General features: G+C 36.5%; 1 protein-coding gene across 2 annotated transcripts; it reads left to right on the top strand.

Annotated features, from left to right (window-relative positions):
- LOC146449186 (somatostatin receptor type 5-like) lies at positions 1-9,163 on the top strand. 2 transcript variants are annotated; one of them, XM_085101274.1, is made up of 4 exons: positions 1-389; positions 6,883-7,049; positions 7,844-8,036; positions 8,246-9,163. In XM_085101274.1, exons 2-4 carry the CDS (start codon positions 6,887-6,889, stop codon positions 8,871-8,873), a joined length of 984 nt encoding a protein of 327 aa, XP_084957400.1. In that variant the 5' UTR covers positions 1-389; positions 6,883-6,886; the 3' UTR covers positions 8,874-9,163. The 2 variants fall into 2 exon arrangements, with proteins under 2 accessions (XP_084957400.1, XP_084957398.1); XM_085101272.1 differs by lacking the exon at positions 1-389 and adding an exon at positions 2,150-2,276.
- The last annotated feature ends 5,144 nt before the right edge of the window (positions 9,164-14,307 follow it).

Raw genomic sequence — 14,307 nt, 5'->3', positions numbered from 1 at the left:
GGTTCATAATGGTCGCGTATGTTGTCTAAAGACAATTAGCGTCAGTAACAGGAAGTTGTTTACACTATAGTTTCACTTTGGATGAGTATTGGACCAAATTTCCTCCAGATTTTTTCTATATTTGTTTTGCGAGAACCTTTAAAGAGATGAATCAATTCACCTTAGAAGCGCTGGAAAGCAGTGATAATTTGGGGGTAACGCAGTCCGATATTACCATTATTACTTGGCCAAAGATTCATGCAGTATTTCAGTAGGAACTTTCTGTATCAAATGGGGGAGTGAGCGAGCACTTTGACAGTCACAACACGAGTTTTAGCTATAAGATGCGTCCAACAACCAACTGTTTCCCACGAAAACCCAGCTGTTCAATGGAGTACCATAAATGAAAGGTTTGTGGTACAAATGGACTGTGCTACTACAATGATTGAATGAAAGACTGTGAATTGTTTCCTTCTTGAGTCACTTGAGCGCTTCTTAAAATAACTTGACCTCAAAAAATAAACTAATTACAATATTTTTGCTTTTCCATTCCCCAGTGTCTAAGAGTATAGAGTATAGCTTATAGTACGTTGAGTAAATAATCCTATTTTCCTTTTCAGTGTGTTATTATAAAGTTAAATTGGAAAACCTGTTGGAATATTAATGTACCCCAGTACCTGATGTACGATGCACTTATATATCCTATAAGGCTAAGGTTAATTTATCAACGCTTGGTTCCCTGAGATCATAATAATATTTGAGGTACAAGATTTGAGGATAAAATATACGTACGTGCTTTTAGAACGGAAGGTGTGTTTGTTTTCTCTAATGCTAACTTAGTAGGTCAACTTTCGTCCATTCAAAATTAAACTTCCTCGTACTGAATTGCCCGTGCGGGACCTCACCAAAGACACCAACCTCTTATTGACCATATTTCCTTTTTAACTGTCCTTGAGAAGAGTGGCCACATGCTACTGATAAAGTCTCAACACGAAAAGATCTTTAGATTTTATTTTTGGTTTAAAGGGGCACTGTCACGGAAATGTTGATGTGTTTTGATCAAAGCTACTCACAAGATATTTAACATAGAATTTTTCGTAGGGCACAAAGCGGAAAATATTAACTGATTTCTCCAAAAATACGCAGGAAGAACTTGAACAAATTGGCCAATTTCTCAAGATGTAATCCATTTCCATCCAAGCCATGCTATCCGCAGCAAAATATAATAAATACTTGCTTATGTGTACTCGTAGGGTAATTGTTAACATGACTGAATCATTATTTTAACATTTCCATCGATACAAATGTGTTTTTTTTTTTCACTGTTCAAAGGCAAGCTAAAGACTAGTGATACTATCCTTTTAAGATTAAAACGTGAAAAATCACTCAAAATTGTTTCGCATTAACTGTACCTTGCTTTCGATCTGAATAAAAACAAAGGGATATTAATACCAGTCGAGATATTGTGGACATGGACTTCGACCAGCCCGGTCACAAAATTATGCGCCCTTTAAATCAATGACCACACATTGAATGGCTATTTAAAGATGTCTTCGATGTCTATAAATATATAAAAAAAGAATGTATACCTATCTATTTAAAGTTTTGTTTATAGCACGGGAACAACATCGGTGCATCTTATAATAAACATATGGTATTTACTAAAAAGAATCACCGTTTCTTGTTTGTTGGGTGGGAGTCTAACATTTTCATTAAGTCAGTAATTAATCTTCCGTCTCTTTTGGAAATGAAAGGCCTCATTCCTGATTGCGCCAACTGCTGATTCGCTGATTCAGTACATTCTAAAAGCTTCTCCAATATGCTCCGACTGTGTCAAGTGTTTGCCAATAAATCGTGCATGGGTTTTTTTAATCGTATATTTGGTTAACGCCGTAACCCTCGGCCGCTATTGGGAATATATGTAAAACACCTTTGCAACAGTTAGTTGGCTTCCAAATTTCGCCGGTGGATCAAGGTAACCATGTTATAATCGGTCAGATTACAATGCTAAACACGAAAAATTCTGGGCATTTAAATCACCGACAGTGAAATACGTCCAACTTAGATCAAGAATGTGATTGTCGCGCCAAGTTTTGTTTGTTTTGTTTTGTTTTTTTTTTCCTAATATAGATTCGATAATATAATTTGCACAGTCACGTAATCGGGTCGTGAGTTAGAGCAAGTTATGCATATGAGTATTATCACAATCAGAATTGCTGCCGATCATTCGCTGAGGGATCAGAACGAAAGGACATTTCTTTCTGAAAGGAATTTAGACAAACTTTGTAGAAGAAAAGGTGAGAAACATTAGTTTCGCTAACTAAAATTTTTTTGCCCAGGCAATTCAGACAAATCATTTTTTGGGCTATCATGTTAGAAGTGGTGCTATCTCAGAAATAAATCTCAGGATATGATAAACTTTTTCTCATAGAAAGAAATCAGGGAAAACTGTCAGTGGCAACTCGCCGTGGGCCTGTTAACACTAAAAACCAATTCTGGCTTAGAAAACATTGATAAAACTATTCATAAAATTATGCCACCTTTTTCATTTTTCTATTTTTTTTTTCTATGAATAAAAACTAGGAACCTAAAAAGTTTTTATGTACAACAACAACAGCAACAACAAACATAACAATGACAAATAGTAGTAATGAAAACGAAGATGGTAGTAGTATGAGTAGTAGTAGTAGTAGTAGCAGCAGCAGCAGCAGCAGCAGCAGCAGCAGCAGCAGCGACAGCAGCAACAGCAGCAGCAGTAGTAGCAGCAGCAGCAGCCGCAGCAGCAGTAGTAGTGGTAGTAGTAGTAGTAGTAGTAGTAGTAGTAGTAGTAGTAGTAGTAGTAGTAGTAGTAGTAGTAGTAGTAGTAGTAGTAGTAGTAGTACATATTAAGTTGAAATACAGCAGTGAATTTTCATGTATTAATAGAACGTAGATACAGGCTATGAAAAGTTAACAACAATTTTGAATAATTTGCTCTTGCCCGTATAAAATACGTCAAATGAAAATGTGTTACCTTTACCATCTAGTTTCTTTCTTCATTTATTTAACAATAAGATTATGAGCTCGAAATTTCTATCGCGTGATAGTTGATGAGGGCGAAGCTCGAATTAACTGTCACGCATAGAAATTTCGAGCTCATAATCTAATTGTTTTAGTACAAAACTACTAGTCGTTTAAAATCCTCTTCTCAGACGTTTCGAAAATGCGAAGGGGCCGCCAATATGGTCGACAACCGCATACAACAGAGTAGATAGCAAGTAACGTAGCCAATAAGAGAGCAGTATTCGTGATAGAACGCTAGTAGATTTATACTAAATTCAAATAGCTTTGGAGAAGCACAATCCTCGTCCTTCTTGTTTGCGAAAGCCTGTATTTTGTTTCTAGAGAGTATGTGCAAGCAAACACAAATAGCGTGATATCTTCTTGGAGAAATATTTTGAAGTATTCGACCGCCCTTGTTACTTGTTAGTTTCATCTTTCAGTTTACCTTGAGTTAGTAGCCAAGTTTCCAAGTGAAGCGCCTTTCAAGTCACAGGCTTTTATTTCTTCAACTCGTTATTTTCGTCTCTCATAAACATTTTCTGAAGACGGTTATTTGTAGGGAATTTTTCTATTACGTTCTCGCATTTTGTAGTGTATAGACGGCAGGCTATTATTGGATCCCAACTGACTGGGCTTTGTTGTAAGAAGTTCAGGATTTTAACAAAGCGCGAGAAGGCGTTAAGATAACAGCGGTGTGGCTGGGGATTATTTATGCCTATACTATCGCAAATTGCTTTACTTCAGGAAAAATAATTTGTTATTTAATTTTAATGTATAGAATTAAATGGCAATATTTGTGCGTCTGTTTGTGAGTATCCGACCTCATGTTCTAGACTTCCATTTGTATACTGGCGAGCCTGTATTTTAAAAACCATTGGTTATATCGGGCGGCAAGAATCCCGGGCATTATGTCAATATACACTGATGGTAAATCTGATGACATTTTGTTATATGTTGTGTTGATAAAAAGTTCATTTGGAAAAAGAAAAGAAAAGAGAACATGAGAACTGTTAGAAGCACAATTCTGTTCAAAGTTGTTCTAATCATATCCTGAACACTCTTCGTAACTTTACAAAATGTGTTACATGTAAAGTGTTACCAATTCAATGAGCTAAATATAATACATGTCACAATACAATCGGATCCTTTAATTAACCGCTGATAATAGTTTTAGCATACACATGCTTGTGGGTTCGTGTTTTATTTTATGCTAACTGCTACTAAAATTAGTGTGAACGTGCTGTGTTCGGTATTGACAGACTGTTAAAATCGAGTCCCTTGGTTAAAAAAAAACTGCACTTGTTAAAGCAGACAACGATGAAAGAGCTTTCGTGCTATGAGACAAACGTGTTCACAAAGATGATTGAATAATCTTCATTGTCCAATTCCAACTGAATTAAAGGGGGCAGGTCACGGTATTTTGGATTATCGTTAATTACAAGCTCTAAACGTTAAAATGGCGATCAAAATTATTTCGTTTATGATATCACGGCCAAACAACAAATAGAGACGATTTTGGAACATGTACTGATCAGACGTTCATACGAATTGGGCATGATATCATCTTTAAAAACGTCAGTCGCCGTTTTCAAGATTAACTAAATGCAAACTCTTTTATCTTGTTTACATTTGCTCATCCACCGTCCTTGTTTTTCTTCTGTGTTTTTCGACTCCATGACAAGTTTAAATGTGTTAAAATTCTGGTCTTCAAAATTGCGTGAGTTAGCCCTCTTAAGAAAGAGCAAAAAATATAAGAGATTGAATTATGATAACTTAAGGTATCAGCCACCCCTCAAGACCGTCCATGCGCGGATCGCTGTAGCATTAGTTGTTTTTATAAAAACCCCCATAAACCATATATTTTTTAAAAGCTTAATAATTCCAGATTGTGGATTTGAACTAACAGAAACTATTTACTTAAATGTGTTTCGAAATTGGAACGCTTTGTGTAAAAGTACACGTCTCTATAAATCATGTTCCACTCCCGCCGGAAATAAACGGAAGAAAACAATGAACACCGCATTCGCTTCTCAACATGTTCCACTAAAAAACCGTGTCTCAGTTTTTTGACAAGTGCGTTTGTTTCTCTTTTATTGGCAAATGAAGTTGGGGAAGGCAATTGGTCAACACTCCCTGTGGAAAAAACGCTCTAGCTTTAAAATCAAAAGGAGTACTAAAATTCGGAGACACGATTTTGTAGAAGAGATAAACGGCATCACTCTGGCGAAATTTTAGCCAAATAGGCCTTATCACGGTTTTCGACGCCATTTTGACGAGTAGGCAAACACGTCTGAAATAACAGTGTTTGTATGGAAATCCGATGTCAAATAATTTTCATAAAACATCGCTTCTGAAAAATTTATGAATTGGAAACTTCTAGCACTAGTAAAAGGATTTTAAGAAAAAAATTTGGAGGGATGTAGATGTGCCAGAAAGCGTCCAGTCGTGTTTTAAGCTTTCCATACATTTGTCTGTATTTTTTTCCCGCGAACTATTTTTAGCAGCAGTTCACGGCTGGTTCGCTATACAGACAAATGTATGGAAAGTTCAAAACACGACTGGACGCTTCCTGGCACAGCTTCATCCCTCCAAATTTTTTTCTTAAAATCCTTTTACTAGTGCTAAAAGTTTCCAATTCATAAATTTTTCAGAAGCGATGTTTTATGAAAATTATTTGACATCGGATTTCCATACAAACACTGTTATTTCAGACGTGTTTGCCTACCCGTCAAAATGGCGTCGAAAACCGTGATAAGGCCTATTGATTGAAAGGCTGCCGACTTGGAGTTTAAACGTACGAGTCGATCGGCAAAATTTGCGTTCGGAGATAAAATAGAAAATACATTTTTGGCGGCATCCTACCTGGAATGAGATTATAACACCTAAATGTTTATTCTGATTGATATCAGAGAGGGATCAATTTTCTCTAACAATAGGAGTTTGACAGGTAACATGTAACAGGAACAAACTTTCGGAGCAAGCAGCGGCAAGCACTCTCAGCAACTGCAGCATTTTCGCTTTTCTAAATATTCAACTCCTCGAGCCACTTCTCTTGCCGATAAAATGAGCCTTTGTCACTCTCTGCCAATTTTGCGGCCCATTCTTTGTCAAACTCGCTCTTCGATTTCTTTTTTGCTTTCGGTTTTGATGACGAAAACGGACACGACCTTTTCTTTTTTTTTGCGGCATTTTCACCGAAGCAAACGTTAAAAATCCACGGAGAATACTAAAGGCTATAAACAACACGAAGACAATAGTTCGCACGTGTTGTGTCGAAACACGCACTCGGTATCACGTTACTAGTTCACAGGCAAGTTATTATTGAGATATGACACGGGTATGACAGATCTTGTCAACGATCAATTAAGATAATTAACGAAAAAAAAATCTTTTACCCCCGATATCTTTCAACAGAAATAATATTTTCTTCTGGTTTTTGTTTAAAAAGAAAGCTCTCAGGTATATCTATTTGAAAACGTTGAAACCTCAAATATGGAAAAATGGCATTTTAAGGGTGGCTGACACCTTAATTGGAACGAAAGACGTTTTAGTCAGCAAGCTGAAACCAAAATATGATAAGACCATCTTGCCTTTTGACTGATTTTAACATTTTGATAGACAGAATATATTAAAAGCGAAGCTTTAGGAAATCTATTTGCTAATCATTTACACATCTTTAAATAAAACATTTAAAACCATAATAACAGCAGACCGCAAGTGGTGGTGCTGAAGAAATTTCGACCATACTAAGGTGAACTGGACAATTAGTGGTTTCTATAAAAAACTCTGCTAAAAGTGCAAGTTATTCCCTGATGCGTCTTCACACGCCCTGACCTAAATTATTGTTTTATACACTTGCAGCAAAATGGCTGAAATTCGTCCCGTCCCGTTAGTATTGGCAGTCATAGCCGTTCTGGCATTTCTGTTCAACGGCGTTATCTGTCTCGTGGTTCTGCGTAAACGGAGCATGCTGAAACAATCGTACAACGTGTTCATATTTGCACTGGCCATTGTTGATACCCTTACAGGTAATCTTATCTTCCTCTAAACGTCGCACACGCCGCCTACGAGAGGACGTTTGTCTTCGGTATACATTGCAAATGCATTTGTACGCCATTTTGATCCTTATTCAATTTTTCATCCCATTAGGATTTCTTTTTGTTTTTTGGTTTTGGAGATATCGAGAAATTTATGATGGTGGATCCAAGATGGCGGCTGTGAAGAACTGTCAAATTATGTGTTCCTATGTGATATGACGTAATCGTTACTTTGGTAAATGCCATACATCCTCAAGTCTCATTGCTGCAGCTTTGACGACCTTAAAGTTACGAAAAAAACAAAACAAAAACAAAAAACAAGGCCCAGGCTGAAATGGTCTTTTTTGGTGTACCATACGTTCCTCCTTATTAAATTCCAAATTATCATTCTAGTTACGGTGAGATTGCTCAAAGAAATACTAATACTAATACTAATACTAATACTAATGCTAATGCTAATGCTAATGCTAATACTAATACTAATACTAATACTAATACTAATACTAATACTAATACTAATACTAATACTAATACTAATACTAATACTAATACTAATACTAATGGTTATGATCAGGATGATGATAATGATTATAATAAACAAACAAACTAACTAACAAACGACTTCTTTAATTTTCTTGAACGTTTTGTAGTTTCGCAATGAGATTTTGCCAGCACTGGTTATTTGCCTTAACTTTCCACCCTTCCAACACAAGTGTAATTTGCTGCCTAGTAGTTATTAAATATATCAAGGGAATAACCAACTTTTTTTTTTTTTTTATTTCAAGGCATTTTCCTGCTGTCTTCACCGTTGTATGTCCTTGGTCAAGAGAACGTAGCTGTCCCAAAAGGCATGGCCGGTCAACTGTTCTGCCGCATTATTTTCCGCGGTTACCTCCTATGGGTTTTCACAAAGATGTCGATCGCACTGGTAACGTGCATGACAATTGAACGATGGTTTGCCGTCGCCATGCCCATCAGGTATTTTAAAATTGTTCCTTCTCCTATACAAAGCCGATGATCAGGTCTAGATATGGCGATTCACCTTTCCTGCAACGTTTAGGCATACGTTTTTAAGGGTATTTTGATGGGCTTTTTTCAAACAAATAGAGAAAAAAAGAAGTGTTTGTTTTTTTTTGTATAGCCGTTATAAAGAGTTGTATAAATCTTGTTAATATGCTCATCCACAGATACCAGTTATTGTTTACAACCCGCCGCGTTGTCCATTACATCATTGGAGCGTTTATTACCAGCATTCTTTGGGAATTTGACATTCTGTTTGAGACTCCAATGGTTCTTGTCAACTCCACTCCAAGTTGCGTTTTCAAGGCGGCGATCACTAACAAGGCCGCACAGCGCGGTTGGTCCACGACAGCCTCCGTTGCTTCGGTATTCCTGCCTTTTCTCTTTATGATGTTATGCTACTTGCATCTGCGCTTTCTTTTTAGCAAGAAAATTAACAACTGTCAAAATGTAACATTGCGTAGACAGGCGGAATTGGAAATGAAGTTGTCTCGTATGAATCTAGCTGTGATGTTGTGCATGGCCATTTGCCAGTTTCCTAACAACATTTCCTACGTTCTTTTTCTGTTCGATTTCATGCCGTATGATTCGATTGGAAAAGAGATCTCTGTAGTTCTGAGCATGCTCAATAGTTGCATAAATCCTTTGATTTATATCACCACCAGCAGATTTTACAGGAATGAAGTGATGCGCCTAGTGCCTTTGCGTCAACACAATGGGATTGGGCGACGGGAACGGCAAGAGCAAAATCGTGCCACTCCTGAGCCACAAAACGGAGATGAAACATTGATATAAATTGTTGACAGTTGCCTTAGAGACTGGGAAACATGTTTAGCAAAGAACCATTTTTTTCTAAAGATACAAGTCTTTGAACAGAACAGTTACCTTTTCGTTTCATGGTTTTAATTTTTTGTTTATGCCAGAATTACAGGATTTCAAATAAAATTCTTATCAATGGAAGAAAACACGAAAAAGAGGGGCTTGCGACTGCAAGTGTTTTGTATTCTACAACGTCTACAGAGAAATGCTACATATAATATGGAAAATGTATACGTAACGATAATTAAAAAGGGCTAAAGCGTTAATTGTGGGGACAAAACTAGTTCAATGCCAAGACCAATCAACATCCAAGAGTTCAGAAGGATACTCAACTAAGATAAGGTTTGGTTAGTACGTAAGTTATCCTTAAAAGAGCCCCGGCAGAAATTTGATTTTCAGGAACTCCTACTCTCCTTTTATGACAAAACTTACACAATCAAAGGAGAATTCATTCAATATAATATTTGACTTCCTTGATCAAACAGAAGTCTTCCTAAGTGACACGTGCCATCCCTTGGTTGACGACGACACTTAACTTGTTTTTGAAAATGGGGAACATTTATACTCCAAACTTTTGAAAACTCTTGTCGTCAAAATGTTTTGCACTACCATGGCTATATAATTCTGCCTTCTATGGTGGTACACATCATTTTCGCTCTAGGAGATGTTACCATTTATCAGTTCAAGTGACCAATTTTCCAGAATTAACCGTCACTGTTAGCACGCGGACATCTAGCGGTGATCGAAAAAGCAACAAAAAAAGATTGATTTAATGTAGTTTCCTGTACCCCATTTTGAGCCTTGATTGTAGCCGGTATAAGTGGCTTTCACGTCATTTGACTAAAAACTCATGCAACAAATTATGTAGTATCGATTAGAATACCGATCAAAAACTGTCTTCCAAGTTTCAAGGAGATTGAAAACACTTTCCCCTCCGAATAAAAGTATGCCAAATTATTACGCAGGTCAAGTCTTTGATATACTTCCTTTAACCCTTTAGCTAATACCTATAACGGAAAGTGGAAAAAAAATAACGATAACCTTATTTAAGCCATCCGAGGGACCAGGAACAAAGAAATAGCCCACAAAATATGAAGTCAGGATGAGAGTTAAACAGACAATTCTTTGTCAGAGCGTTAGTTGCACTAAAAAATGATTTCCAAGCAGGTTTTACGACACGCCGAAATCCCTAGGGACATAAACAAATGACCAATAACTCTGGACCTACCCCTTGGAAAAAAGTCGATTTTTGGACGCAAGACAAATATTATTTTAAAAGCCAATCGAATCAGTGTGTCAGAAAACGACCACTAAGACACTTTTAGTCCGCCCACGGGTGAAGTAATAAAGTAATAAGAAATAGCCTACAAAAGGTGAAGTCAGGGTGAGAGTTAAAGAGAAAATTATTTGTCAGGCCTTAATTTGCACTTAAAAATGATTCCCAAGGGAGTTAAACGACACGCCAAGATACTTAAGGACATAAACAAGTGAAAAATGCCGACTTCAAAATTTGGTCATTTTCGACCAAAAACCATGAACTTACCCCTTGGAAAAAAGTCGATTTTTGGACGAAATAAAAATATTCTTTTAAAAGCTTCCAATCGAATCAGTGTGCCCGAAAACATCCCCTGACACCATTTTTATGTTCCCTAGGGAGTTTTACGACACGCAGAGATCCCTAGGGACATGGTAAAGGTAAAGTCGCACAAGAGCCTAAGGCCCGGTTCATACGTCGAACTTTACCTGAGCCGAACCTAATACCTATTAAGGTCGACCCAAATAATTAAGTTCGGCAGTTTATTCAGACGTCGAACCTAAATGAAATCGAACTTAAAGCTAAAATGAGAAAGTAGATTCTCGTGGTCAGCGGCTGCTGATTTTTCTCAACAAAATTCAAAATGGCGGGAAAAATGAATTCTAACATAGAAGAGTTTGTTTGGTAAAATGGCATTGGGGGTGGTCAATTGTTTATTTTAGTATTAGTTTTTATTGAGATTTCTTATAATTCTTTATAGTAATTATATTTTTATATAAAATTTTTAAGCTCATGTAAAGCGCTTTTGATTATTTTAATGTTAAAAGGCGCTATATTAGATTAAAAAAATTTTCATTATTATTATTACTATTATTATTATTATTATTATTATTATTATTATTATTATTAAAATAGTGACGAAAGACCAAACATGGCTCCTATTGGTCGAGATAGGAAGAATATGATCTTCAATGCTAATTTGCTCTTACACGTACATCTTTCAAAGATCTCCCTATTCTGTAAGAAAGTAGGAAAGGGTCTTTGTAGATCTCTCTTAGCAGAGGCTGATTTTCTATCAAATGCCATTTACTCATCTGAATGGTTTTAGGTTAGGCACAGAAGGGCGATATTCCGTGACCAACGGCAAAATGTTTCTGCGGGTTTTTTGTTCGTTTAGTGTAGTGCCGACATTCTTTCGCTGAAATTGACTTCTGAGAGAGTTTTATCTGTAAGGTTATCGAGGTTAAACCTCTGTCGCGTTATCTCTGTTTGAATAGAGTAATGTTCTCTTGTTGTTGTTTTTGAAGATTTTGTTCTGAGAAGTCTTGACGCTTCGCCTTTGATATAGCCTGTATTGGAAAGTATCTGTTCGGTTTTAAGTGCGTGTGCACATCAAGAATAGATTTTTTTTTAATCTTTCGCATCTCAGACAAGAAAATTTAGTTGTTTCTGAACAAGAAGAACAAGCACATTCCTCTTTTCCCGCATCTTGTTCAGAATGAAGTTAAATTATCGAACATACCGTGCAAAAGGAAAAAACGACACTAATATGAAGAACGCAACTCCTTACACAGATGGTACTGATCTGTGTGTAAAAAAGGAGAAATTGAAAACTGTCCTATAGCAAAGATGAAGGGGGGAATTACGGTTGAAATTTGGAAGATAGCGTAGTTTGAAATGAGTTTTAAAAATGTATTAAATGAAATTATGGAGCACCTTGGGTTGGTTAGGTGTCTGGTATTCTTCTTTTCATTATTTTCAATGAACCTTCAAATCTCAAATTCTCACTTTCCCCCATAAATCCCACCTCCCTCGTCCTTTTTCTTAAATATATTGTGCCATGGACTACAATCTAATGGAGGAATTTTTGATCGAATGAAATCTCGCCAAGATAATAATAAACTACATAACAAATAAAAACAGATTAAAACAAATTACAGTGGTGTGAACTATTAAGGACCAGAATGCCCCTTAAATCAGAATTTAGATTATCTAAAAGGGAAGGTTGACCCTGGATATTACCCAAGCTCTATAACCACTTGTGATTGCAAGCCCTGCCTGATCGGAAGACATTGTTTTCAACAACAAAAACAACAACTATCTTCAGATATTTCCGCAGAAAGTGGCGCTGGCGAATGATGTCTCCATTTGAATTCTGGATACTCATGAAAATCCCGATAATACAAAAACTAATAATACGTGTCAACTAATGGATTAAAGACACCAAGAAGTTTAGAACTAAAAACGAACTTGCTGGGAAAATATTAAAATTGCGGTCAGTGTAAAATGCAGACTGCAGACTGCAGACTGGGGGTAAAATGCAGACTCGGGGTAAAATGCAGACTGAACACTGCAGACCAGGGGTAAAATGCAGACTAAATTAAATTAAATTTTGTTCGGTTGGGCTGGTTGTATCCTGGAAAGTATTCATTCGTTTTAAACCGTGAGAACTGTTTTCATTTTCTACGATTTTTTCGCAAGCGCTAAATTCCTTTCTCGTTATCTGCGCAACAGAAATCTTTTCATATTTGAATTTTACATTTACTCAGCTTTCTATAGAGACAAAAATGAGCTCGATAGGACATATATTTACCGAGATACGAATTTTTGAGTTTTCTGTACTCGGTTTGTTTACAATTAACGTAATTAATTAATTCACGGCGGACGGTACATCCATCCGCGCACTTTAGAATTTACCGATATATTTCGAAAGCACATCGTCAAATGTTTTTTTTTTTTTTTTTTTTTTCAAAACTAAAACATTTAAATATCTTGTTGAGCGTTTTTTCTCTTTATTTCGAAGCGAATTCTTGGAGAAATAATTTTTGAAAGTATTGGAAGAAGTAGGGCGCCGTCCCCAAAAGTCACGCAATGAAATCCTAAGTTCTTTTCGCAAGCCTCAAATTCTTTTTTCGCTGACAACGCTACATATATCTTTTTGGAATTCTACACTTACTTATCAGGTTTCTATACAGACCAAAATCACTTCGAGTGTTTTACACAACTGATAGTCTTTATAATTTAGATAAAGATAGTCTTTATAATTTAGTCTGCATTTTACCCCGAGTCTGCATTTTACCCCCAGTCTGCAGTCTGCAGTCTGCAGTCTGCAGTCTGCAGTCTGCAGTCTGCATTTTACACTGATCGATTAAAATTGTAGCCAGGAATATTCATAATAAAACTCTAACACTAAACGGTTTGGCAATGGCCAAAAAAATGTTAAAACGTACATTTGAAGTAACTAGACGTTTTGTTAGAAAATATTCGATCTTCATCAGTATGCTGGAATTAACTTTGTGTGGTGATTGTGAAAATATATGGTCTGAAAATATGCAAAATTATTTCATGGCGAAATAACCGATTAAAAATATGGACTCTTGCACTTGACAAGTAACTGTCATTTAAAGAAAGGGAAATTTTTAGTATTAAATTACCTGTGGTAGAATTACAGTTTCTCTGAAATTCCATCTCCAAACTTGCCATATCACTGTTATGAATACCGAAGTCTTAACTTTCTCGCTGCATCGTCAGGTCGTCTTCGGCGGTCTTAGTTTCAAAGTTGTGGCTCTCCAGCGTTTGGCTGTTAGTTTCAATCGGAAAGCATCGGTAGGATATATCGATAAACCGCAAAATACTCAGAAGCTAGCATTTTGAAGCCAGGAAACTTGCTTGGCGTAGCAAGCCATGTACGTGAAGGTGACAAGTGAATAAAACATAATTTGGCGATTATCAATGCTGCAAAGTAACCCAAAAGTAATGCCGTTTAGTCGACAATTTGGGACGATTGGGAAAAAAAGGAAAAATTAGAAAACTATTTGAAAACCAAAGACAAGAAAGGAATTTGTTGTTCTATTTGCAGATGACGATTAGATAAGAAAACAACTAAAAAAAGCCACAACCAAACACAAAAAGGAGAAGGGGAAACAAGGAAACGTTGTGATAATAATCATCTCTGAAGCTTGTACCTGCTAATTGTTAACGCATGTATAAAAAAACCGGTTTTTAACTTTAAAAAATAACTGTAACAATTACTCTGCGAAATCGCGCGGAATATGACCTCAAATCAGGGGAGATTGAGCACGATAACAGTGTTATTATACATCGCAAAAGCACAGTTTTATTACAGAACAGCTGGGAACGATCTTTATTTTGAAC

This window comes from Pavona decussata, unplaced genomic scaffold (genome assembly GCF_977016875.1).
Source record: "Pavona decussata unplaced genomic scaffold, jaPavDecu1.1 SCAFFOLD_602, whole genome shotgun sequence".
NCBI lineage: Eukaryota > Metazoa > Cnidaria > Anthozoa > Scleractinia > Agariciidae > Pavona > Pavona decussata.
Note: the sequence above shows the minus strand (reverse complement) of the source record. Positions and strands in the feature narration are given on the sequence as shown.